At 58.9% G+C, this 25,850-nt stretch overlaps 1 protein-coding gene across 2 annotated transcripts; it reads left to right on the top strand.

Annotated features, from left to right (window-relative positions):
- The first annotated feature begins 3 nt into the window (after positions 1-3).
- LARGE2 (LARGE xylosyl- and glucuronyltransferase 2) lies at positions 4-24,391 on the top strand. 2 transcript variants are annotated; one of them, XM_074584543.1, is made up of 16 exons: positions 4-96; positions 5,301-5,461; positions 17,539-17,712; positions 17,997-18,253; positions 18,653-18,735; positions 19,015-19,138; positions 19,711-19,882; positions 20,037-20,141; positions 20,387-20,499; positions 20,616-20,741; positions 20,888-21,043; positions 21,127-21,290; positions 21,577-21,855; positions 22,176-22,322; positions 22,498-22,693; positions 22,795-24,391. In XM_074584543.1, exons 3-16 carry the CDS (start codon positions 17,613-17,615, stop codon positions 22,990-22,992), a joined length of 2,220 nt encoding a protein of 739 aa, XP_074440644.1. In that variant the 5' UTR covers positions 4-96; positions 5,301-5,461; positions 17,539-17,612; the 3' UTR covers positions 22,993-24,391. The 2 variants fall into 2 exon arrangements, with proteins under 2 accessions (XP_074440644.1, XP_074440645.1); XM_074584544.1 differs by lacking the exon at positions 4-96 and having other exon boundaries at positions 5,321-5,461; positions 19,015-19,131; positions 19,704-19,882.
- The last annotated feature ends 1,459 nt before the right edge of the window (positions 24,392-25,850 follow it).

Raw genomic sequence — 25,850 nt, 5'->3', positions numbered from 1 at the left:
GCAGGCGCGGCGGCCGAGCGCCGAGCAGCCGATTGAGCGGCGGGGCGGGGGTTTAAAGGACCGGGAGCGGCGGCAGCGCCGGCGGCGGTCCGGCAGGTACGGGGCGGTGGGTCACCGGCTTTTGTGGGGGTCTCCTGAGAGGGGTCGGTGGTGGTAGCGTCCCGAGGGGGGACGTGGTTGCCGCGGGGTGTGGGAGCCCCTGTCCCAGCCCGGGGGGGGGGTGCCTGGCGGGGGCCTGGCGGGGGGGGGAAATGCTCTGATGGACACGCAGGGACAGTGTTTGGGTCTCTCCTTGTCAGGCACCGGACGCCCGACCGGTGCCTTGATGTCGGGCAGGGGCAACCCCCGCTCGTTCTGTGGGGCCGGGGGGGCTGCCCCGAGGGGCTGGAGGAGTCTGGGGAGGGGGGGACACCTTGGGGACGGGGGGCTGCCACCCTCGTGGTGTTGTCTCACTGTGAGCGGCAGTGTCCGTGCCTGCCCGGGGTCGCGGGGGCCCGGGGAGGCTCGGGAAGGAGGGAGCGCCGAGAGGGGAGCGGGGGGGGGGGCGCTGTCAGTGCTTCCCGGCTCTGTCCCGGAGCCCAGGCGGGACTGACACGGCCACCGTCGCCTTTACCGCCCCCCCCCCGCCCCTTTCACAGGCGGAGGCGTGGGACCTGCAGCCTGTTGCAGAAGGGGGGGCCCAAACCTGTCGCCAGCCCCGCAGACCCTCCCTGCCGGGCTGCACCGGCTCTGCCCCAGCTCTCGGCCGGGGACTAGTCGCCCTGAGGCTGCCTGGCCGGTGCCACCCTGCCCGGTGTCCCCTCCCTGCTCCCCTGCGCTGGGCCTGGCCCTGGGCGCACCTCGGGGTGCAAAGATCGTCAGCGGCGCACATGGGGCACGGCCCGCCGGCCCCGCCGCGGCCCTTTGAGGGTGAGGAGGGCGTTTCGCGGCCTCTCGCAGGTCTGCCGAGAGCAAACAGAGCTCTGCCCGGGCTGCCTCTCCTTCCTCCTGTCCGGTTACCTCCGCACAATGGACGCAGTGTGTGCCTGCAGCTTCCTCTGCAAGAATTACAGTTGCATGGGCAGGCACTTTATCCTTTCTGGTCTCTCCTCCTCTCCCCCCTTCCCCGGAGGGTTTGTTTTCCAGCAGGCTGAGTTCAAAAAGGGCACGAGATACTGCTGGCAAACAGTCTGGCGCTAAACAAACCTTTTTAGGCAGAATCGCATGGATTAGACCCAACTTTCCATTCGCATGCCGTGCTACCTGTGAGCTCTGAAATTCGCGGTGGCTGAGCTGCTAGTGTAAGTACCAAGGCGGGTGGGATGGCACCTGAAGCCCCGTGACAGAGGTCTGGAGAAGAGCTTGCTGGGGGTAGGTGTGCGCTGTCGGTGACTCTAGGGGCATATCCAGTGCAGACTGCCGGAGCTGCTCTCCTTCAAGGAGAAGCTCTGGCAGACAGCAATCTGAGAGCCGGCTGCTTAGGAGACTGCCAAAGACACCTTGTCTTCAGCCAGAGGTGAAGCTTGATGCACAAAGTCCTTGGGCTACTCTGAACAGCATAGCTAGATAGTGCAGCTCTGTCCCTGAGAGAGAAGCTTTTTGGCAGATGCTGCTTCTTCATCCCTTGCCCCCGGCCTCCCTCCCACCCGCTGTCTGTCCTGTCCCCCTTTCTGTTCATCGCCCTCCTGCAGTGAGTGAGTTTGGAGGACAGTTTGAGTAGCATCATGCTGCCTTTTTATGGTAAATATGCTGCAAGGGAGCACTGTAGGAGGGGTGGCTTCTCAGAGCAGCAGCGAGCCCATGAGATTGGGCAAGACCTTAATTGCCTTGGCTTATAGTGCCTGAGGGGAAGGGGGGGTGTAGGAGATGAAAGGCTGGGTTGAGGGGCCGGTTTCTCTCTCGAGCGTACCCTGAAAGCTCTCTGAGCAGCAACTTTCTTAACATTTACTGTCAGTCTGGGTGCCAAGGGCTCATGCTTACTGGAAATCCACTGGCTGTAACTGAGGCCAAATAGTTCCTATGCTCTGATGATGAGAGGTGCAGGCTCAGCACTAATGGCAGGAAAAGAAGGAAACCAAAAAAAGCAAACGCTCTGCCAGCCCATCAGTGGGTACAGTGCTGAAGTCCAGCTTGCTTGGCTGCCAGTGTCTCTCTCTTTGCTCAGATCCGTGAGACCATGCCGTTTCTGGGGCACCTGACCCCAGGCAGAGCACTGCTGTGGGTCTGAGGCAGCTCATCCTAAGGATAGACACAATATATCGATGCGTGGCTGTGTCTTGGGAGGTTGGTAGTTTTGGGGGAAGTGGATATTCTCCCCAGACATGTTTTCCTGCTGCCCTTCCACTGCCAGGAGGGAAGGAGCCTGGCACTGTGAGGTCTGGGATGTGGATCTTCATGGCTGTGGTTGGAAGGGAGCATCCCTGGTGTGGGATGAGATGGCCCTTCTGTCCCTGTCTCCTTGTCACCGTGGTGTGGCCGTCTATTTTCTTTGCTTCTGGATGAGCTCAGACAATCCTTTAGGATAGCTGGGGATAAATTGTGACTTGCTCCAAATAACCTGTAGACAGAGGGAGTATTTTAATCCCCGACACATGAGCCCTGCCTAGAATGGAAGGCCTGATTCGCTCAGGGCATCTCACTGGAGGCCAGCACCTTTCAGGAGAGCTCCAAACCTCAGTCCAAATGAGGAGACAAGCACACCAAGCTCGGAGCGTGGCGGTAGCTTGCACCTCTGATCTCTGACAGCCCTCCAGGGACCTGGAAAGGCAGCAGCTGGCAGGGGATGTTGGTGGTGTAGTCCTTGAGTTTCTGAAGTGTTGCTGACAGGTCTATTGCTTGAAGCAGTAGTCTGAGGGGAAGGGAAACGCAGGTCAAACAAGCTTAAGGGGCCTTTTAATGAGTGTTTTGACTTGAAGGCATTTTGTTGCTGTTCTCTGTCAGGGTACCCCTGCCCTTCTCTTCCCAGCTTAACTGAGACTTGGCATCTCAGGAGAGAGACTCTTTTTTGGCTTCCCAGGAGGAACAACACGTCTGGCAATGTGTGCAGAGACCCGCTGTGAGATAGTGACCGCCTGCTGCCTCCAGATGCCTTTTCCAGAAAGCCATTTAGAGCCCCAGGCTGTTGCTTGGATAACTCCCTTCCCTGATTCATTAGCAATGTGCAGTCTCTTCTGTAATATCCCAAATCTGCCTGCGCTGAAGGCTGAGAGGGAGAGGCGATATCTTTTAATAACCGTGTGATGCAGTTGGAAAAAAACTTCTGGACGTGCAGTTCTCCAGTGTCCTGTGTTAATGGAAACACTCCAAGGGAGAGATGCAGCTGGGCCCTGAGGGAGACGGTGCTGCAACTGCTTGTGGTCTCTGATCTGCCTTTCCCCCAGCCTCACCCGAGCTCCCCTGACCCCACCTGGAGGAGGCAGCAGATCTGGAGATCGGTCCCACTGCGCTGCAGGTCTTGCAGGCCCCGCGCGCAGTACTGTGTAAATAATTGCTGGTGGCTTGGGTTGTAGCTGTTGGACGTGGGCTCCACCCTGGAGATGAGGCTGTTGCCACGTGTGTACAGCAAGTTTGCTTTCCCGGTGACGCTGGTGGCTGTGCTGTGGCAGATCCCACTGGGCAGCGCTGCCGTGCACGGCAGGCATGTGCCTGGCTCTCCACACTCAGGTGTAGCTCTGCTGGAGGTGGATTTGGTTTTCCAGCTCTTCGCTATTGAAACTACTTGTTCTTCTGCTTCCTGTTCCAGGTGGGTATCTGGAACTTGGCTCTTACCTGGTGAACTGGTCCCTGTAAACACGGGGCTCTGGTAGCACCAGAGGGAGGGTTGTAACTGCAAAGGGGTTGTGTGCCAGGCAGGTGTGGCACCCTGGTTCATACCCAGTTCCCCCTGCTCCAGAAGTATCCATCTTTGAGGTTCCCCTCTTAGACCTCTGAGGTGGGAGCTGACACATCAGGCTAAGTGGAGTGGGGGTGATGGAGGGGATAGATGTCTGTTTACTGCTGTGTGCCAGAGTGTCCATAGGTGTCCTCTCTCACTGCCTGCCACCTTGCAGCCAGGTACTGTGGGAGACTCACAAAGCAGAAGTAACGTCAGGCCAAAGTTGTTGGAGGAGGGTTTTGCTGAGCAGTTGTGGGGCTGTACTTCTTTGCTGGAATTGGTGGGTTTCACTGTTCAGGTGAACAGCTGTTGTAAAGTTTTTCTTATCTCCAGCCCTTGTTTGGATTGATGTTGCCTCCCTTGTTTCATATTGTGCTGTGCCAGGCTGACCTGGGGTTTGCTGTGGCTAGAGGGGTGCAACGGGTGCTGTGTCAGGGCTGGTGCCCAGCACACTTGCTTCTCTGTTTGGGGTGGGACAGACCAGAAAGATGGGGTTTGTAGGTTTTACCTGCTTTGAAGGTCCTGTTCCTCCTGCATCTTGGAGCAATGATGTGTGTGGATAGAGGGTCTTTAAATCAAAACTCCCAGTTCCCCTCTGACTCCTTTGCCCAAACTTACTTGTGTGGCTCTGTGCTTCTCGTTTGGGCTTTCTCCCAATGAGGTGATAATCCCTGTGGCCTCCTGGGAGAAGGGCTCATCCATTCCAGCCTGCAGTTGTGGTGTGTGGGTACCCAGCTCCATGGGTACTGGAGGAAAGGGGTGCACTAGCAAGACCCCAGCAGAGGAGGAGGAGGATGATCTCCTCTGCCTGTGAGGAAGAGTGACATGTGCAGGCTGCTCTGCTCTCTTCAGCACAAGTTACGTGGTGATTTTTGCCTGCTTTCTCTCTGCCTTTATGCCTTCTCCCTCACTGTTGTGCGTTTATCTGGATAGACTCTCTTGAGGGACCCTGGGACTGCCCCAGGTATGTCACAGGGGCTCGTGTTACTGGACAAGATAGTTAATCCCTTCATTGCCTCACAAGCTAAGGATTTGCTGCTGCTATCATGTTTGGGAAGGGACCAGGAAACTTGCATCCCTCCCCGAGCTCCTCATTCTGCTGAAGAGTCAGTGTGAGAACTCACATGTGTTGCGATGAAGCACAGTGGCTGTGGCTTTGCCAGCACTTTTGGGGACACATGTACAGCCCTCCTTGCATGGATGGGGAACGTGCTACAGGACAGTGCAGTGATCTGGGACTAGGAACATGCAGCATGCAGATATTCTCCCATGGGCTGTCTGGGTAGCCTTGGGTGACACTGAGCTGTGCTTTGTAACAGGCTGTAACAGACAGGACCAAGGTGTTGGGTACTGTGGATTTATGACGCTCTTGGCTGTGCAGGGGCCTGTCCCCAGAGCTCTTGTAGGCAGTAGCTCTTCACGTGACTGTTTGCCTTTTGGATTTCAGGTGACAGCAAGCTCCAAAGCCCTCAAGTACAGCTGGGATGTGCTATCTGCCCTTCAAGTTGAGAATCTCTGGTTAAAGTGTGGTCCTCACAGCCGCCACCAGGCCCTGTCAGCTTCTCCAGCTGCTCCCAGATACCCCTGCAGCATTGGCAGCCTCCAAAGGTCAGTTATCTTGCTTGTTAAGTAGACAGTTTACATGTGCTCGCTCCCTTCCCGTTTTAGTGCTTCTGTACCCAAATTGGTAAACTGTGGATGGCAGAAGGTCTCAGCTCTGTGGGTTTCCTCTCTACAGAGCCTGTGGATATTGGGTACCTGTGGGGAGGTTCTGGAGACAACACTGGCACTTTTAAGCCCCTGTGGCCCAGTTCTCTGGAGGGAAAGACCAGATTCCCTGCATGAATTGTTGGAACAAAGTGTGGTCCCATCTCCATGGCAGTTTTAGTTGAACTTCCCTTGAGCGTGCACGTCTGGATCCTTCTCCCCAAACTCTACTATGGTCTATTGCTTGTTTCTAGTGCAGTGGGAAGTAGGTGACTGGGACCTGGGCTGAGGAGGAGCTGGAACAAGCTCCCTGGGCCAGGGGAAATGGGAAGAACCCCTTCTGAAGGCAGGGAGCTTGTGCTGGCATTGTTGTGCCCAAGCAGCTTCTTTTCCCTCTGTCCCGTACACCAAGTGTTTCTGTGGGGCCACTGTTCTCAGCGGCCGCCTCTCTCTCCTCTACCCCTCATTAGTGCAGGGCTTGGCATGCCAGCAGGAGGGAGCCTCAGCGTGTCTGCGCCTTGATCGGATTTGTCAAGGCTCCTTCCCTTTTCTTCCTGTTCATTGAGGGCTGAAACAAAGCAAACAGAAGAGAGGAATTCCAAAGAATAGGAATGAGGGAAGAGAAGGACGCTGGAGTGACAGGCTGCCCCTGCACACACGCACCCCTCCCCTTCTCAGTCTGGTGGGGCAGAGGTGGAGGCACAGCATTTTGGGAGGCGAGGCGTGCTGTCAGGCCAGAGGGCTCCTGTCCCCACTGCCTAGGTAGCTTCCCTGGTGAGGCTGTCCCTGCTGCGTGCTGCAGTGCCAGCAGTGAGGAACGGAGGCTCGGGCTTGCCGCCTCCTCTCAGCACGGGCACGTGGGTCTGAATGCAGCTGGAGGGAAAAGGGCCATTATTTGAACTGCTTTGTTTGTCATGGGCTGCGGCAAAAGGTTTCCCTCTTTACCTGTGCCAGGAAAGTTTCCCTTGCCAGGCAGCCCCGAACAAGCCTGGTGCAGAGCTGAGTGTCCTGCCTGGGTGCCAGGGCAGCAAGGCACCAGCCCCTCCCCAGCATGGAGCCAGATAAGTGCTTGAACAAGGGCCTTCTGTGCAGACAGGTCTGGGAAGCAGAGACAAACGCAGCCTGGTGCTTGTGTGATTTCCCAAGAGGCTGGGGACTCAAGAGGGGGAGTCATGGCCGTCTCCAGGTGAGGCTGCCACAGGTAATGCTTCACTCTGTCTGATGGAGCCCTTCGCTCCCTCTGCCATCCCCAGGCCATCACACAGGTCCCTCTTCATCCTGCCCTCAGCGTTGCTACGGATTGGATCAGGGGAGGCAACAGGATGCTCAGCGGCCCTGGCATAACGTGCTCGAGGTGAAATACATCCCTACCAGTGACACCCCTTGCATTTAAGCCACAAGGAACAGCCTTTAAGCCACAATCTCTGCTTCCTTTCCTTCTTCCTCCTTGTTCTCCCCCTTCTGGCAATCTCTGCACTCTGTGGTTTAATTAGAGAGCAAAGTGCTTAGACTCCAAAATGTGCAGATTAGGGGGTTACTAATCCTCTTCCTCAACGGGTGCTCACATCCTGCCCAGTCTCTTATCAAGCTTCTGTACCCAGAGTGGAAACTCAGCCAAAAATCAAGACTCCTTGCTTGCTGCGCAGAGGAGGAAGGGTGAGAGGGGACAGGAAAGTCATGGGGGAGAAGAGAAGAGAGCTGTGGGCTTCCGAAATTCTCAAGGTGGGTTTGTAGTCAGCATTGATTGTCTTTGCGTCTTGTGTCCTGGCTGGTTTTGGTGCTCCAGGAGCAATAAAGCAAGGGTTTGGTGCTTTGGTTTTGGGGTTTTTTTTAAGTGCTGTCCTCCCGTTCTGATGGAAAAAAAAAAAACAACCTTTCTGTCAGAGGAAGCAACTGCTTCCCTCTGTGTGTGTGTGTGTGCATGTGTGTTTATATGCTGGGTGATTTCATTCGGGTCCTCTGCCTTCCCTGTGCGTACACACCTCTCTCCGTGTTCCCAACTGTCTCTCCCGTGTTCCGGTTCCCAGCGTACGCCCAAGCGAGCTGTGCTGCAGCGCTGCTGAAAGCGCAGGGCTCCCCGCTGAGAGCGGGAGGCTGGTGCCTGGCAGTGCTGCTGGAGGCCGGTCATATCCTCGTCTGTGGAGGCTGAGATCCCTTTATAGGACATATGCTGTCAGTGTGAAGGGGAACACGGAGTATTTGCTGTTCCAGATGGAGGCACCAGCAGGGAAGAGGGAGTAGGGAGGACGGGCGTGGTGGGAAGGAGAAGACTCTTCCTAGAGGTAGGAGGGGAACTTGGTGATCACAGGATGGGCTGAGCTCTTTCTTACGCCTCTGTCCCACTCCTGGGGCAGGCTGGGCACTGCACAGAGGTTGCTGTGAGTTGCAGAAGACGTGAGCTTTTGTCCTGAGCCACTCATCTGCGGCTTGGTTGAGTTGAGGTATGCTGTTTCTTCCCTGCCTTTGTCCTTTGGTGCACGAGTTCAGGGTTTAGCTCAGCAGTGTGAGAAGCCCTAGGGATGGGAACACAAGGAGCAGCAGGAGGGGAGGAGTGCTGGCAATGGTCAGTAAGGAGTTTGGGTGTTGGGAGCATTCTGCTTTCCACCTCCTGGGTTTGGGAACTGCCTCCGCTCTGGGTTCTGCTTCCCCTCCTTTTTTGCCCCCATGAGTTGCTACCCCATTTCCAGTTTGCAAAAATGCCCCATAGGGTTTTTTGCAGGTAAATTTGCAGTCTGTCAGCCCAGCCAGCAGCTCATCCTCCGCAGTGTTGTCAGAGCCTATTTGCAGCTACAGAGCAGCCTCTCTATAGCTCAGGTATCGCTTCAGGTCTTACTAAATGCCCAGGGCACCCTGAGTGGACGGCACTATTGCTGCTTGGGCTTTTTAGAGCCTGTCCTGAGCCCTCCTGGTTGCTATTTATGGTGCATTTGTTCCATTCCTCTGTGTACGAGCTCTGCTTTCAGCCTTGCTGGGGCACTGAGGGCACCAGTGCCAGGAATAGCTCTGGGCAAGGAAGACATGGGAGTGGCTGCTTAAGCACAACTCCCAGTTTGGGCCAGTCCCTGGTGGAAGAGGCACCAGGCTGCATCCGTGAGCTCTGGCTCTCAGTGAGCGTTGGCCCCCTCTGCGGCACAGCTGCTCTTCACACAGGGGAAGTGAAGGGGTTGCCTCGCCTCATCGGGTGCCCCATGTGCATGCCTGGCTGCCTTGTGCTGCTGGTGCAGAGCTTGGCACTGTGAGAGATGGCATCCGGAAGGGTTGCTCCAGCGCTGGGTACCAGTCGGGACTAGTGAGGGACCTTGGTGTGATGTGCTTGTACTGTGGAGGGCAGTTTGCACGGGAAGCCCTGCCCCTTGCATGTCCTTCAAGCAGTGGCTGTGACCTCTTGGTTGCGTGTCTTGAACCGCTGCCCACTAGGGCGGGTGGATGCCGTTTTGGTGGGGCACCTGCTGTCCCTCACACTGCAGCTCTCTGTCCCACAGGCGAGTTCTTGCTGGCCTCGGGGGAGCTCCAGCTGAGGTCTGAAAGGAGCCTGCAGCACAGAAAACACCCAACACCCTCCTTAGCGTTGCTGCTTGGGCAGAGCTGCCCTGGCCCTTTGGCTTGTGATGCTCGCAGCTCGTCTGGAGAGCAGAGCTGAACAAATAATTAATTGCTTGATTTAGTGCCCAAAGTAAAAAACCCCAACACAGCCGAGTTTGAGACACCCCTTTATCTTTTCTTTTAAATGTAACACAGGTCAGTTTCAAACAAAAAAATGCAAAATGAGACTTTTTGCTTGGAAAGCAAAGCATTTTGTTCTTGTCGAAAACTTGTCATGAAGTAGGAAATAGTTCTGAGCTGTCTGGAAACTGCAGTTTTCAATCAATAACTATTCAGCTGAAAACACTTGTCCAGCTCTGCTGGTGACAATGCACGGCAGGCACCTGGGGGCCTGGCTCGGAGCCATGCCCCTGGCACCTTCCCAGAGGTGGCGGGGAGGATGGTGTTGTGCCTCTTGTGGACTTTTCCGGGCAAAGTGCCGGTGCAGGGTTGTCGGAGTCCCTTTGCCGCCTCTTTTTTTTCTTTTTCTGTAATTAACCTAATTAATTTTGCATGACATGGTGCAGACTCCACAAGCCTGTGTAGGGGTTAGGTCTGGTTAGATGGGCTGGGATATGGTCTCCCTTGTCCCACCAGGGAGCAGCTCCTGGTGCAGGTTGTTCGAGAGTATTTCAGGGGAGCAGGGAGATTTGGAGGGGGAAAATCTGTCAGTCCCTACCCGGGGACACTGCTAGCTGGAAACTTAAGACATCACTATTTCACAGGGTGAAATTCCCACCCTTTTGCTGTACGGGGCATGATGCCTGCTGTGTGCTCCAGCTGCGCTGACGGCGAGAGCTGGAGCTGACAGAGGGCTTCTGCAGACTGGCGTGGATAGAAGCGGGAGCTCCCGGCTGTTGACCCTGCTGTTGCTTCTCAGCTCTGACCCCAGCAGGAACTGCCGTCTGTCACAAGCCTGCGGCAGTGGAAGCATCAGGAAATGGCAGGGGTGAACAGGTATTGATGCCCGGAGCACATCCGGAGACCGGGACGCGGTGAACCTAATGGATTCAGAGCTGGCCATTAGCTGCAGCACAGACGTCAGCAAAAATGCAGATATTAGAAACCTAATCCCGGCAGAGGGGAGGGAGCTGGACATCAGCCCAAATGCTGCTCCTCTTCTGTTTCGACAGGCAAGCAGGGTCCTCCTGCTCCTTGTAGTGCTCCTGCACAACGCCCAAGCTTGGTCCCTCCTGTGCCTGGCTGTGCTGGCCAGGGTTGTGCATGGAAGAGGTTTGATCCAGGACTCTGTAGCCTCTCTGTTTGTGTTGGAGCAGTTGCCCTGAGTCAGGCTTATGCTCCATCAGGCCCAGAAAAAGGCCAGTCAGTGGCAATACTTCACCTGCCAAGTATCCTCCTGGCGTCAAACAACTTGTAGTCCAGGGAGGTGAAGCTGGAAGCAGTGTGTTGAACAGATATCTCCTCTGTGAGCTCCGTGGGGGTCTCAGCAGCACATGGCAGGGTTTCATGGGGTTAAGAGACACTGAGGACACCTCCAAGTGCCAAGTTAGCGTGGGACTGGTATAGCCCAGCAGGCTGTGCAGAAGCAGGGTCTCAGTGGGAAAACCATGACCGGCATGGACATGTGAGGTGCTCCCTTGCCCTGAGCCTGGCACTCTGGGCACAGGGCGGGCTGAGCGCTGGAGGACGATGGTCTGCTCCAGAGCCGCACTGAGGGCTGGACAGCCCTTGAGTGAGGGGCTTCCTGCTGGCAGGGAGTGACTTGGTTCCTCCCTGAGAGCTGATCCTTACTTCTAGCCCAGGGTGAAACCCAGCCAGCAGTGTTTTTGCTTGTCTGGGCAGGTTTCCTGGGCAGCGTGTCTGCTGTCCTGCAGCTCTGCTGTCACACAAGCTTTCAGGGTCTACCCTGCTGGTCGCTGCTGCAGCGAGGGGCAAATACAGTGTGCACAGAGGAGTGCAAGCCAGCGCCCTGCCTTCTGCTGCCCTGGTGTCCCTGCAGAGGTGGCTGAAGGCTATTGCCAGATGGATCCTTACAGCTTCTTCTTGGGCATAACAGGAGTGACAGCACTTAGGGACCGCATTGCTGGCTGGGTGGCCCCCTCATTTCTCGCCTGGGAGTTGTGGCCAAATGCAGCTGCCCAACTCACAAGTGTTGCAGGATGTCTGGTAGACTTAATCCTCCCACGCAACACTTGATGCTCTGCTGTGGCACTGGACTCCCCCATGCCTGCTCAGTGCCCAGTCCCGGGCAGGGAGACTGGCTGCGGTGCTGTTCCGCAGAAGCGGACTGTATCTAGCAGGGCCTCGTGATTGGAGTCCCTGCCAAGAGGAGTTGCTCCCTGATGCATTCCTGGGGTTTCAGACACGGAGAGGTAAGCAGCGAGGCATGTTCCTGTGTCAGACCCAGCCTGAACTTGCTTGTTTCCTCTGGAAACAAGGAAACAGTCTGGAGATGAAAGTCCTTGCTTCAGCCAAGCTGGGAGCTTCAACTAACACCCTTCAGGGACTGTTAGCTCCTCTTCCCCAAGTGCTATGCTTCTGTCAGAGAAGATGGCTTTTCAATGTGACCTTTGCAGAATAAAAAGCTGAACTCTTAGAGCAGCAGAATTATGTGTGGTGATTATCTTGAGGAGAAGTTGATGCACAAGAATGAGCCATAACTGAGGGACAGCTGACTGCTGACCCAGAAAGATCTTCACCTCGCTGGGATTTTCTCTGCAGCTTGGTGCTGTTGGGGGCAGTGGCGAGATGGGGACACTTTATGCATTTACAGCTCCTGTTCTGGTATCTGGCTCTGTGGCTGCTGCTTGATCCCGCCTCTGGAATATGGTGGATGTTTTGCCACAGGTTGCTCTTTCCAGGGAAATGTGAAGGTGAAATGCTCACTTAAGTTTCGCTTATCATAAGACTGGGTAGGGAGGGACGGCGTGGTAATCCGGAGCATGGGGTTTTAATCCTGCTCTCCTGGCCAAATTCCTTTCCGCTTCTGTAAATTCTTGCAGCTGCCTGGCTCTGCGCTGCCTGTGTGGTATCCGCCGGCTGGCACAGCCCCCCTCAAGTGGCGGCGTTTCAGCCATGGGGAGGGGGGCAAGGGGGTGACCCCGCATCGCGAGGCACTCTGTCAGATGGGTGCTGCGGGACATGCTTTAAAGGTGACCTGCTGAACGAGGAACCCGCCTGTCCCCTCCCATCTCTTTGTAAGGGCTGAAGAAATCATCCCCTGTTGCCGCTCTTCAAAGCGTGGTGCTTTTTCTCGGTTGCCAGTCTTGCAGCGCAGCTCTCCCCGCGGCTGTTGGGCCCTTTCTCACCCCCTGCGAGCCTGGGAAGCTGCCGTGCTGTGCTCCTGCTGAGGCAGTCTAAGCAGGTCAGCTAAGCTGCTGCTGCTCTCCCAGCTCCAAAAAAATGAGACCTGGGAGAAGGATTTGCGGTTTCTGTCGCCTACAGCTAGGTAAGACAAGAGGCAGCCCAGCTCCGTGAAATCATTCTCCTGGCTGCCTTGCAGCTCTTTACTGGGAACAGCCAGGCCACCTCTTCACTTGTGATGCCTGGGGGGACAAAGCAGGGGGGCAGCAAGGCTAGGAATGTCCCTGTGCCCCTCCGGGATGCTGTCCCGTGACCTGCAGGCAGTCTCGCTGTGCCTCAGCATCCCCTCTGCAGGGGTCCATTAGCTCTAGGGGAGACAACCGGCTATGACGCCCACCCTGACACGGGCCTTGCTGCCAGCTGCAGTGCTGTGGGAAAACGGGGCTGCTCCCCTCTGTGAAACGTGCTGATGCGATGGGAAAGCTCCCACTGCCAGCTCTCCCTAAACATTAACTGCTCACCTGACAGTCACCGAGCCAGGGAGAGCGAAGGCCAGTCGGGCTGAGCCATGCTCCTGCAAAAAGAGGGGATCTTGGAGGAGTGGAATGTCAGTGCGTGGGCAGCTTAGGGCAGAGGGGGAGGGAGTCTGGGGCGAGGAAGGTGGGCGCACTGTCTCAGGAGCAAAGGCTGCTTGTGCATGGAGGGGTGGCCAGTGGACAGCCAGCCTTGGGCTCCTGCCCATGCCTCAGGGGTGGATGTGATCACATACTCGGTGTTTGTGCAGCTGCCCAGCTCCGCTGGCTCAACATTCCCCACGGCCTGGCTATCGCCCTGTTCCACTGGAGGCAGGGGTGTCCAGGCATGAGGTGAGACCGGGGTCCTGCCTCTTCCTTCCCCGATGTCTCCTGTCATCCTCTCCCAGAGAGAGAGGGGACCTGGGCGCCTCTTTCTGTCTCGTTTGCCGTGTCCCCGGTCCCTGCCGAAGCAGGAGCCGCCCTGCTCCTGGGGGAGAGCGTGGGGGAGGGAGGATAACCTGCTGCGAGCAGCACTTCTGCCCCGCACCCTCGCGCTGGGGTCAGAAACCGTCAGTATTGGGAAACCTCTCATCTTACTGCTGGCTGCACTTGTCTGGCGCGAGCAAGGAGACTGAGGAGGGAGGGCGGAGAGGCTGAAGGCCGTGGCTGCGGGGACAGGCATTGCTGGGACGCTTGTGTGCTGTACCACGGCTGCCGGTACCTGCTTGTGCCCCGTGCCTGGGAGCCGCTTACAGCCTTGCCCTCCACTGCTGTGCCTTTAATGTTTCATGGGGGAGGAGAGGCTGTGTAGCTGCCTTCCTGCTTGCCATCTCCTCCCCACGGCCATAAACATCCTAAACCGCCTCTGCCTCGTCTGTGCTCCCCCAGCAGCCTACCTGCTCCTGCCCTGGCTGGCAGCAGGACCGAGCGAGATAGGGAGGCCAGGAAAAGTGTGCGGAGAGGCGGTGGTGGTCAGCCAGAGCAAGAGGCAGATTCCTCCCCCGGAGCAGTGCTGTTGGCAGGAGGCTGCCGGAGATCTGGGTTTCTCCCAGGAGCGTGGGTAAGCCCTGCGCGGCAGCTGCCTCCAGTGCCTCAGTGGGAGCACTTGTTAGGTGATGGATACCACGGGGCAGGGATGGGACAGTCCTGGAGTGAGCTCCAGGTGCCCCTGCGCCAGGCTGGGGAGCAAAGGGAGAGCTCCTGCTGTGGGGAGCCGCTGGCTCGGAGGAGGACCAGAGAGGGCTGGGGGTTTCCTGGGGCTGGGCAGAAAGGTGCCGTTGAGGAGCGACTGCCTGTTGTAATGAGGCTCTGCAAGGGCAAGCGGGAGCTGCATGAGCGGAAGGTAAATGCCTCTCCCGGGGCAGCGATTTCGGTGGTGCCTGGGTGGGGACCCAGCCTGCTGCTGCCCGGGGCCCGGAGCTACCTTTGCAGGCGCTGCTCTGCCTGTGCGAGGCGGGCTGGGGCTTGCTGCCGCTGCTCGCCCTTGGGGTACGGGGTGGGGGGCAATTTACGTTTCATCTAAATTGCTATGCAGGCAGTTCGCATCCGGATCCCTCCGCCTGCTGCCGGTGGCGGCCTCCTCCCACCACACCCTGTCTTCTCTGGGCATCCTCCAGCAGGCTCCATCCCAGGCCATGTTGGGCAGGGGGCTCCTCCTTCCCCTCTGGCCCCAGGCAGGAGCCCTGGGGCCAGGCGCGGGGAGGCGGGGGGAGCTGCAGGTAGAGCCCGTCTCCGCATAGTTAGCATTCCCAGCCCCAGCCTCCCGCTCCTCCTGCTGCCATCCTGCTCGCTCTGGGAACGCTGTGGGACGCTGCGCTCTTCAGGGACCCCCACTCTCCTGGGCTGGTGGGGCTGGAGCAAGGCTGGGCAATTGCAGGGGGGCAACTCTTCTTTCCTTTTCAAACCTACAGCGGCGTTTGCACCCTGTCCAGGTGAGGGTTGGTGCTCAGATGGCAGCCAATACCTCTTCTCTTGGGGTAGCAAGGGCTGCACCCCATCCTTGCCGTGTTTGCATCCTGGGCTGGCCATGCAGCCCCTCTCTGCCAGCCAAGGGGAGGCAGAGGGGGCTCTGCCGCCTTACAAAGCCCCCCCGGTATCTCTCCGTGTGGACAAAGCCTCCTGCACCTGCCCCGGGAAAGGAGGGGGGAGATGCTGGGTAGGGGGTAAATAATCCTGATGCTTCCCTTATCTCAGCAAAGGAGGGATATTGGAGGCCTGAGAGCAGGAAGGGGGTCTGGAGGGAGGACAGATTCCTCCTGACTTACTTTGGGCAACTCCGTGCCCCTGGCGCTGGGGGCTCTTGAGTAGAAAGCGAATTTAATCTCTTGTTTTGTTTGTTCTTTCTTCCTCCGAAAGGGGGGCCAGCGCGGGGCGTGCGGGGGGAGCTTGGGTTTGAGAGCGGGGAGGAGAGGGGGGGAAGTGTCAGATCTGAAAGGGAGGAGTAAAGGGAGGACGGGGACGGCAGACCCGGGAGGGAGCAGCAGCAGTGGGCTGCCAGCCGGCTGGGGAGGAGGAGGAGAAGGGGAAAGGCAGGTAAGGAAATAGGGGGGCCAGGTGATGAGGGGGAGAAGGGACGGCAGGAGGGGTGGGGGTGCTATGGGGGGGGGGCATGAATGGAGTCCTTGGGTGCCTCTGGGAGGGTCTTTGCCAACTGGCCTGCCACTGGTCCCATCCTGTCCCCCCAAATTGCCATCCCGGTAGCATGCTCACATGCAGGCTGGGGACGGAGTGCCGTTCTCCGCAGTGAGGTTCTCCCAGAGGGGCCACGGGGTGAGCAGGAGCAGGAGGGGTGCTGCTGTGTGCCCCCACCTTCTCTCTCCTTTATTTGTGCTAAAGTTCCATTTTGTCCCTTCCTGTCCCTCGGCTTCCCAGGGTGCCGGCTGACCTCCCTCATCTTGCTTCTCCCCCGCCTCTCCTGCGGGGACCTCAACGCAAAGTTTGGGGGATGCCTGGGGCAGGCAGGAGGGATGTGGATCGGGAGGGAGAGGGGCTGGCAGCAGCATGCAGAGACCTCGCCAGATCCAGCAGGGCTCAGGGCCGTGGCAGGGAGAAGGGGCGCCTGGGCCTGGTGTGCTCCGTGAGCCAGCTCCCTCTTCCCTGCCATGCCTGCGCTTGGCCCGCTCTATAGAGCGTAAAAGCAGGACAATGCTGGGTCCCACTTGCGTGGTGCCGGCAGGACCCTTCTCCACCAGGAAAAGGAGTGCAGCCCTCAGGTGCCGTGCCTGCTGCCACAAGGGCTTGGCTGCATCCCCCAGCGGGTTGGGGTGGCCATGCTCCCTCCGGCTGGCCTTGCCCCAAGCCCGTGAAGAGCCTGAGCCTGTTGCTGCGTATCCCTTGCCCCTGGCGATCCATCCGTCCACCCTCAGCAGGCAATTCCTGCGGTGGGCAGGCATTTGCACTCTGGCCCCAGGGGCTGCTCAGGCTAGCGTCCTCCCAGGCTGCATGTTTCAGCCCCCAAGCTCTGGCGGCCCCATGGGCATCTGCACATCAATGGTCTCCGGCGGGGTGTGTGCAGGGGGGAGCAGACCCTAATCCGTCCCATTCATCCCTACGGCAGCTTTTGTTGAGCCTCCAGATGTTGTGCCGAGGGCAGGGGCTCAGTGTGGCCGCAGCAGGCAGGGGAGAGGTTGGTGTTCCCCTGCTTCGTGGGGTCTTCGCCTGCCCTGGACACCTGGCACTTTGGGACTGTGGTGGCAGGGCTCTCTGGAGACAGGCTTTCTGTCCCCGCGTTGGGACTGGGCGCAGGAGCGAGGTGGGGAGCGTGGTGTTCTGCTTGCTGGGGAACAAGAGCAGCAAAGAACGCATGGCCAGAGCCACCACGGTGGGGCAAGGGGGTCCCCTGCCGTGCCCCATTGGGACAGTAGTGCTGGGAAGCAAGTTTCACCGAAGTGTTTTGGGATTTTTCCACCAAACTTTGCCGGGGCAGGTAGCGGTGAGTGGAGGGGGAGGCGCTTGGCCCGCGGCAGACCTCGGTATGGGAGGCTGCGGGAGTTCCCCGGAGACGGCCAGTGGGAGGGCTGGGAAGGAGCCAGCATGCCCAGCGGGGCTTGGCGTGGGCTGTGCTCCCACCCAGCCTGGCGGTGTCCTTGGGGCCGCCTCTCAAGAGCAGTCCTGGCCCCTTGGGCCTGCGGAGGTGGTGGGGGAGGGACCTGCGCTCCATCTCAAGGGCAGGCTCCATTAACCACTCCGTGACCGGCCACCCGGCTCAGGGAGGACCTCTCCAGCACAGCCTCACTCCTCCCCTCCCCGGGGAGACCTTCGTTCTTTCCCCTTGCCTGTGGGATGGCAAGGAGCAAGGAACAGAGCTGGAGTGAAATCACTTAGAGGACTCCTCCCTCCTCCCATGTTTGAGGTTCCCCCCGAGAGCCGTGTGGCCATAGCAGGGTGGTGGGGCAGGTGACTGCGGGGGGGTGTCCAGATGCCCCAGCATGGGCAGGAGGGTGCCAGCTGGGAGAGGCTGTCGCTGAAGCGGTGGAGGGCGTCTGGCTTGCTGCTTTCCTCACCGAGGCAGTGTCCTGGAGGGAGCAGGGGACGAGCAACATCCTGCTGGGGGATGTCAGGGTACCTGGATGTGGGCTGCTGGTGACACCATTCTCTCCGCTCCCCTCCTCCTCACAGGCTCTAGGATGCTGGGGCCAGCCGGGCTTGGGCTGCCCACCTGATCCTCGCCGCCCCTGTCCCATCGGCACACCATGTTGCGCTCCTGGCGCGTGAAGCTGAAGCTGCTGCTCGCCACAGTGACCCTGGCCATCCTCCTCTCCTGGCTCTACCTTTTTGTGGGCAGCCTTGAATGTGAGTGGGTTCTCCTCCTTGGATTGAGGGACGGTCCCCAGCAGAGGGTGGGCAGGGGAGGCCGAGGCCTTGGGGTGATGGCTCCCCATGCAAGTCGCTGCAGGTGTGTCTCTGCATTTCCAGGGGCGTCCCTGGGGATCAGGGGAGCAGAGCTGTGATGTTGGCTGGGCATACGTGTGCCGGGACCTCTCAGTTTGGGCTCTGCCCTGCCATCCACACCCGGTCCCTCCCGGCTGAGCTCTGCCTTGCTCGTGCCCATCGCATGCCCCATGTTTCCTCCGCAGACGGCCGCTTCCTCCTGCTGCCACCCTGCCTGGGCGAGCAGCCGAGCCGGGACGTGGAGCGGGAGGCGCTGGCCTCCCGGGTGCGCAAGGTGGAGGAGGAGAACCAGCAGCTGCGGCTGCGGCTCGGCCAGGCACAGGCGGAGAGCAGCGACGCCAGCCCGCAGTGGGGGGTCTCCGCCGAGGACGGGGACCCCCCCAGGGGCGAGAGGAGCAACCGCACAGCCTGCCCCAAGCAGCGGACGGTGCACAAGTGTGAGGTGGGTGATGGCATCGTCATGGCGGCACGGTGGATGGGGGACGTCGGATGGGAGGCTGGGACCCTGCTGAGCATTGATGTGTGTGCAACCTGTTTGGCACTGCTCATCCCATGCTCTGGCCATGACGGGGCCTCATCCTGGCTCTCCATGGTGCTCAATGGGACACAGCCGGTGGGTGAGGGTGTCTTGCTTCTCTGTAGAGGGAGGCTGGACAGGAGGAGTGGCAGCCAGACTCCTGGTCCCCGCTTCTGAGCCGCCACCTCTCTCTGGGGCTCCTTCCCCATGGGAAGGGCTGGGTCATGGAGTCTCTCCCCGTAGCAGGGCTGCAGGGAGGAGCTGACAGGCCCCTGCGAGGGGTGTGTGTCCAGTCTCAAAAAGGCAACATTTATCTCTGGGCAGCTCCTGCACGTTGCGATTGTGTGCGCCGGGCACAATGCGAGCCGGGATGTGGTCACCCTGGTGAAATCCATCCTCTTCCACAGGTAATGGGGAGGTGCTGTGCCAGAGGCTTGCTGCTTTGGGGTTCCCAGATGAGCTGCTGCAGGGGGGCAGTGTTGTGGGAGAGGGGCTCTAGGGCCTCCCTCTACCCCCTCTGCCACTGCTTAGAGGGACAGAGGGGGATGCGTTTCCCCAAGATGGCTGATTTTTCTCCATCTGTCCCCTCAGCTGATGTCTGTCCCTTGGCAGGGGTGGGAGGGATGGGGACCATGTCCTTTCCCTCCCACCGTGGTGCTGAGTGCTGCTGCACTTGCCTTTGGCAGGAAAAACCCCCTCCACTTTCACTTCATCACTGACTCGGTGGCCCACCAGATCCTCCAGACGCTCTTCCAGTCCTGGATGGTGCCCTCCGTCCATGTCAGCTTCTACAACGCCGATGACTTGAAGGCAGGCACTCGCCCCCTGTTTTGCCCTGTCCCAACCCAGTGCTCAGAGGGCTGAGGGGAGCAGCAGAGAGGGGCAAGCAGGAGGGTGTTCATTGTCTCTTTTCATGCTGGTCCCTCGCTCATCTGCTCCTCTGCTCCTCTTTCTGGACTTGTTGCTTGTTCAGCTGAGAAGGGGGGCACTGGGCTAGTGCTGGAGTGGTAGGGAGGCCCCTTGGGCTCTGCAGCGGAGCTGGGTCCCCCACCAAGCACTGAAACGCTGGGGTTCAGGTGGGGGTTGTTCTGGTGGCTAGAGGAAGAGTCAGGCCAGGGTGAGAGCGAAGGAGAAGGAGATAGAGCCATCGAGCGCCTGCAGGGCCTGGGGATAGAGGTGTGTGGCTGCCGGTGGTGTGGCTGGAGGAGGTGCTGCAGGCTCGGCTGGCTCCACAGCTCTGTCGGGGGGCAGGCGGTGGGCTCGGGCTGTGCCCCTCTGCTGGCTTCCTCTGCACGGGGTGCCGGGCACACACAGCCGTCCGTCCTGCCCAGGCAGGGGAAGGGCATGGCTGTGCCCAGCCCTGAGGCTGTGTCACCTTGCAGCCGGAGGTGTCGTGGATCCCCAACAAGCACTACTCCGGCATCTACGGGCTGATGAAGCTGACGCTCACCAAGGCACTGCCTTCCAACCTCTCCAAGGTCATTGTCTTGGACACCGACATCACTTTCGCCACCGACATCGCTGAGCTCTGGGCTGTCTTCGGGAAGTTTTCTGGTGAGGGCAGGGTGCCCCTGGGACCCGCTGGGGCCCTGGGTGCTGGGCTCAGGGTGGCAGTCCCTGTCTGCCACAACACCTGTGCAGTGGGCTCGCTTGGGCCCTCTGAGCCTACAGCAAGTCGGGCTGCATCCACGTCCCTTTCTTTCCTCAGACAAGCAGGTGATCGGGCTAGTGGAGAACCAAAGCGACTGGTATTTAGGCAACCTCTGGAAAAATCATAAACCATGGCCGGCCTTGGGACGTGGCTTCAACACGGGTGAGCGTTGGCTGCCGGGGTGGCCCTGCAGCCTGATGGCGCATCCAGCTGTGGCGGCACTTGGCACAGGGAGGCTGGGGAAGTCTGGTGGGCACACCGGGCTGCTACGGCGTCCTGGGATCACGTAGGTGGGCACAGGGAAGCGTCATGTCCCAGGGGCCGAAGGCATGCAGGCTGCTGTGCTCCAGCTCTGTAATGGCTGGGTGCTCCCTGGGTGACCCAGTGCCCTCCTCCCTGGCACCCAGGGGTGATCCTGCTCCTGCTGGACCGCCTGCGTCGCCTGGGCTGGGAGCAGATGTGGCGGCTGACGGCAGAGCGGGAGCTCATGAGCATGCTCTCCACCTCACTGGCTGATCAGGTAAGGGTCCCTCCTTCGGGGTGGTCATCCCTGCTGCATTCCCATAGCGCTGTTGGCAGGGGGAGGGCCATGCTGTCTCCTTCATCCACCTGTGCGCTTGCCTTTCTCTCCCCTAGGACATCTTTAATGCGGTGATCAAGCAGGACCCGTCCCTGGTGTACCGGCTCCCCTGCTTCTGGAACGTGCAGCTCTCTGATCACACCCGCTCGGAGCAGTGCTACACCGAGGTCTCTGATCTCAAGGTGGGTGGGTTTGCTGCCTTTGAGACTTAGCTTGAAGGACACTGCATGCGCTGGAGGTCCAGAGAGTCAGCATGGGGTCTCGGGGCTTGGGGAGTGCTGGGTGCTGCTTTCTCCTCCTCTGTGGGGTGACACACCACTGCCCTCAGGTGATCCACTGGAACTCGCCCAAGAAGCTGCGGGTGAAGAACAAGCACGTGGAGTTCTTCCGCAACCTCTACCTGACCTTCCTGGAGTACGACGGGAACCTGCTGCGCAGGGAGCTCTTCGGCTGTGCCAGTCTCCCCAGCCCGCCCAGCAACCAGGTGAGGGTAGTCGCCACTCTGCCCCCAAGCCCACCCAGCTCGCCCTGGGGCTCCTGCTCTCCCTCACCTTTACGGCATTGCAGCTGCAGCAGGCGCTGGAGGAGTTGGATGAGGACGATCCCTGCTACGATTTTCGACGGCAGCACCTCATACAGCACCGTGTCCACCTATTCTTCCTGCAGTACGAGTTCCTGGCCCTTCCTGACCCCACCGATGTCACCCTTGTGGCACAGCTCTCCATGGACAGGTACTTGCCAGTGGGGCTGGTGGGAGGTCAGGTCATCCAACTCCACTGCCTCTGGGGTGGCTCCACAGCTCAGGAGCTACCAGGATTTTCTAATATGGGTTCCTCAGCCTCGCACTAGCGATTTGTGGTGAGGAGCAACATCCTGAGCTGGGAACAGCAATTATTCCTACTCCTCGGTGAACTGGGCTCAGTTGGCACAAGGCTTACTGATGGGCACCCAGTCCTGAGTTTGGCCAAGCTTTCACGGGGCAGAGCTCTTTGTCACGCAGTGCCCTCTGCTTCGCAGGTTACAGATGTTGGAGGCCATCTGCAAACACTGGGCAGGTCCCATCAGCCTGGCGCTGTACATGTCGGATGCGGAGGCCCAGCAGTTCCTGCGCTACGCCCAGGCCTCGGAGGTGCTGAGTGCTCGCCGTAACGTCGCCTACCACATCGTCTACAAAGAGGGGCAGTTCTACCCCATCAACCTCCTGCGCAACGTGGCCTTGGCCAACACGCAGACGCCATACGTCTTTCTGACAGACATTGACTTCCTGCCTATGTATGGCCTTTACGATTACCTCAGGTAAGGCTTTCTCCAGCTGGCTCTTGCTCAGCCTGCTGTGCTCCCCAAGCATCAGGGTTTGCAGCAACTGGGCAGCAGTTCTCAACATGCAGAAACTGTTTCCTTTTCCCACCCTTGCTTTTGCCAAACGCCAGCGGATGAGGAAGCAGCCATGGCTGTGAGGGGTGCCCCATTCCTCCTGCCCCTGCATGGCAGCACTGCAAAGTGTCCAAACTCATTAATACCCTTCTGGAGTGGTGGGCAGGCTGGAGGGGCTGAGGAAGGGGGTCGTGGCCATACCTCACAGCCAGGGAGACCTCACACCCTTCCTACTGCCATAGGAGCTCCATCCAGCAGCTGGAGCTGCCCCAGAGGAAGGCAGCTCTCATTGTGCCAGCATTCGAAACCCTGCACTACCGCTTGACCTTCCCCAAATCCAAAGCAGAGCTGCTCTCCATGCTGGACATGGGCTCTCTCTACACCTTCAGGTAAGGACCAGAGCTGCCCCCTGTCCAACAGGGCTGTCACACACAGCAGAAGCCGGTTTTGGGCCCTTGTGCCACGGGGCTGTGGGTCAGCGGCTCAGAGGACACCCTGCATCCTCTGCCTGTCTCGGAGAGCTGCCGGTTTTCCCCAGTCTCTCATTTTTATCTCTCCCTGCAGGTACCACGTGTGGCCAAAAGGCCATGCCCCAACTGACTATGCCAAGTGGCGGACGGCCACTGTGCCATACCGCGTGGCGTGGCAGCCAGACTTCGAGCCTTACGTTGTAGTGAGGCGAGACTGCCCCAAGTACGACCAGAGGTTCGTGGGCTTCGGCTGGAACAAGGTGTCCCACATCATGGAGCTGGATGCGCAGGTGGGTGAGGGGCTGCTCCTGGCACCGTGGAGGTGCTGGGTGGTGGCCGGGTTGGTACCACCAAGCCGATGCTGATGAAGGGGCTGCTGCTCTGCCCCCAGGAGTATGAGCTGCTGGTCCTGCCCAATGCCTTCATGATCCACATGCCCCACGCCCCCAGCTTCGACATCTCCAAGTTTCGCCTGAGCGCGGGGTACCGGGGCTGCCTCCAGACGCTGCGGGAGGAGTTCCACCAGGACCTGTCGCGGCGGTACGGGGCTGCCGCGCTCAAATACCTCACCGCCGAGAGGAGCCTGTGATGCCGGGGGACAGCGGGTGCGGGGCGCTAGCAGCATGCTGGAGAAGGGGGGGGCGTGGGGCCTCCCTCCTGCCCCGTCCCACTGCTGCAGCCTGGCCTGAGGGAACCCAGCCGGCAGCGCAGCCTCTCCAGCCCGGCCAGAGGGGATGCCCGTAGCCAAGATGGAAGATGCCAGCTGCGAGAACAGGCAGTGCCTGCAGGCCAAGCTGCTGCGGCGTGGATGAGGGTTTTTTTGGAGCTGCAGCCTTCCTGTGTTACAGGGGAACCTCCCCCTGCCAGGGGACCCAGGGGGTTGGGTCTCCTCCCTCCCCTGTTTTAGCAGATTTGGACTCTCAGCTTTCGTTAGCTCACCTCACCTTGAGGCCTGGCTCCTCGAGAGGCCGGGGGGCTCTGCCTTACCCTGCTCTGCCTCTGCTCTGTGCTCCCAGGTCTCGATCCTCCCCACACCCCTCCGGGGCTTTGGTGAGTGGGAGATGAGGATGTAGAGCATCTTTTTGCATCCTTCGTGGAGCCAGGCTCAGAGAAAACCTCCCAGTGGGGCCAGGAAGTGCCAGGAGCTGTGGAGCCCTGGTTCAAGCCCGGATCAAGGCTGGCTGGTTGACAGGGCGAATCACTGTTACTCCCCATCCCTATGGATGCAGAGTCTCCAGCGGGGTTGTCCCAGTACTGGTGCTGTGGGAGTCACCCAGAGGAGGGCGGGCTGTCTGCTGTCCCTGGCCATGAGCTGCCAGAAGGAGCCAGCGCCTCCCGGCTGGAAGCAGCCATGCCGGCGACAGGCGCCATCCTGGGGCTGCGACCCGCACCTGGCAGCCATCACCAGGGGCAAAGCAGCAGCTTTGTGGGCCAGCATGTGCTTGGAGAAATTCCGGGCAGGGGACCACCCAGCTCCTCCCCAGCTCTTGGCAGCGCAGACGTTGCCATCCACAGTCAGGGATGTGGTTGACACTGGACGAGACTGTAGCTGAGCACTGTGGTGACATCCCCGCGCCGGGAGCACCTTGGCCGGGCGCTGTTCCACGGCTATCACACACTGGAGCACAGAGGATGCCTTGCTTTCCTCACGCTATTTAAATTATTTAATACTTTCCTCATAAGAATGAAATGATTAGGGTGTCTTGGTTTTTTTTTGTTTTGTTTTGTTTTTCAAATCCTTACTTCCTCCCGGATGATTTTGCTGGTGGCCCTGGAGGCTCTCCAGGCCAGTTGCTGCTGCAGTCTCCGCTGTTCTCTCCTTAGCGTCACTCTGGGCTGCAAGAGCCAGCTCTGTGCAGGCGTCAGGATTTCCGTCCATGGTGGGAGCAGCCATACAAAGCGCCGGGTACGGAAAGGGCACAAGCGCCTCTTGCCTATTCTCTCTTATTAATTTAATTTTTAAATTAAAGCTTTTTTATTCTTTTTCACATCCTTGTTAGAACTGCCTGGTTATTAATTTTTTTTTTGCTGCTGCTGCGAAGCTGCACGTTTTCCCTGGAGGGGAATCAGCGGGAGGAGAGGAACGCGGGGCCAGCCTGAGCCGCAGCTGGGGGAAAGGCATCGCTGGGCTTCCTCTGCCTGGTGCGTTTGAAGCCGTTTCCCTTTCTGGCTGGCACAGCGGGAGAGTTGGGGAGCAGGGAGCAACAGCAGGCAAAAGAAATGCCCATGTCACCGAGTGGCGGGCGCCCACGTCCCCTGCCAGCTGTGACATGGCTGGCGGTCGCTGACTACTGTGGTGGGATCGAGCAGCCTGCGCCCTTTAAACGGAGCCTGGGGCTTCACAGCTTAGGCATGTACTCAGTGTAATCACACCCAAGTAGCAGAGATGTGTTATTCTTCTTCTGGCGGTGCTGCGGCTTGTTCCCGAGGCCAGCAGGTGAAGCTGGCCGCTGGGCTGTGACCTGCAGGACCTTCTCCTTGCCTGACGAGGACAGTAGCCCAGCTCAGGCCACGACACAGGTGACAGGACTGGCTGGGGCTCTCCTGCTGAATGGCCTTGGCTTTACAAGACTGTTGGGAATAAAAACTGTCTCTTAGGCCGTATGAGCCACCAGCTTCGCAACTGCAAGGGGGGAGGACAGGGGTGGTATGCCAGGAGCAAGCTGTTGAGGCTTTATTTGGGAAAGGGCTGGAAAGACAGTGCTGATGGCTGTGACGCCAGGCACAGCTCCACCTGACCGGTCCCCAGCAGACAGCTTTTGTTTCATACAGCCAAAACTCGGCGACAGCGCTCTGCTGCTGCATTAAGCAATGGCACAGGTTTAGACCAGATCTAGACAGTAGAAGGGCACAAACTGGACCACAGGAAATTCTGTCTGAACATAAGGAAAAACTTCTTTACGTTGAGGGTGACAGAGTGCTGGAACAGGCTGCCCAGAGAGGTGGTGGAGTCTCCTTCTCTGCAGATGTTCAAAACCCGCCCAGATGCGTTCCTGTCCAACCTGCTCTAAGTGAACCTGCTTTTGCATGTGGGCTGGACTAGATGATCTCCAGAGGTCCCATCCAACCCCTATCATTCTGTGATTCTGTGAGTTTAGCCTGCTCTGTGCTGGAGATGAGCTCCGGGATGGAGCAGGCCTCTTCTGGGCATCTCTCTGATGGTTAGACGGTTACAGAAATGCTGGCTCTGCAGTCTTTTTTGGAAGGTGTTCTGCTGTGCCTATAGCAGGAGGACCGCGTGCCATCGTTTTCAGATAATCCTTCCCAGTCCAACCAGTCCTTAGCCCAAAACATACCTACAAGTGTTCAGGTACCTGGAGTAAACCCAGCTTGGGTTTGGTTTGGGCTCCGTGTGCCCTCTGCCGGGAGGCACCACTGAGTCAGAGCCTGCAGAGTTTTTTTTCTTAACCCAGCACAGCCCCTTTTAGAGCTAAAATTCATTTCTAC

This window comes from Larus michahellis, chromosome 4, assembly GCF_964199755.1.
Source record: "Larus michahellis chromosome 4, bLarMic1.1, whole genome shotgun sequence".
Taxonomy (NCBI): Eukaryota; Metazoa; Chordata; class Aves; order Charadriiformes; family Laridae; genus Larus; species Larus michahellis.
Note: the sequence above shows the minus strand (reverse complement) of the source record. Positions and strands in the feature narration are given on the sequence as shown.

Bases quoted from the DNA above. Each gene is read 5' to 3' on its own strand.
- LARGE2 (XM_074584543.1), top strand. From the start codon at position 17,613: ATGTTGCGCTCCTGGCGCGTGAAGCTGAAGCTGCTGCTCGCCACAGTG. The intron at 18,254-18,652 runs GTGGGTGATGGC...ATCTCTGGGCAG, and splicing joins GGACGGTGCACAAGTGTGAG to CTCCTGCACGTTGCGATTGT. The intron at 19,883-20,036 runs GTGAGGGCAGGG...TTCTTTCCTCAG, and splicing joins TGTCTTCGGGAAGTTTTCTG to ACAAGCAGGTGATCGGGCTA.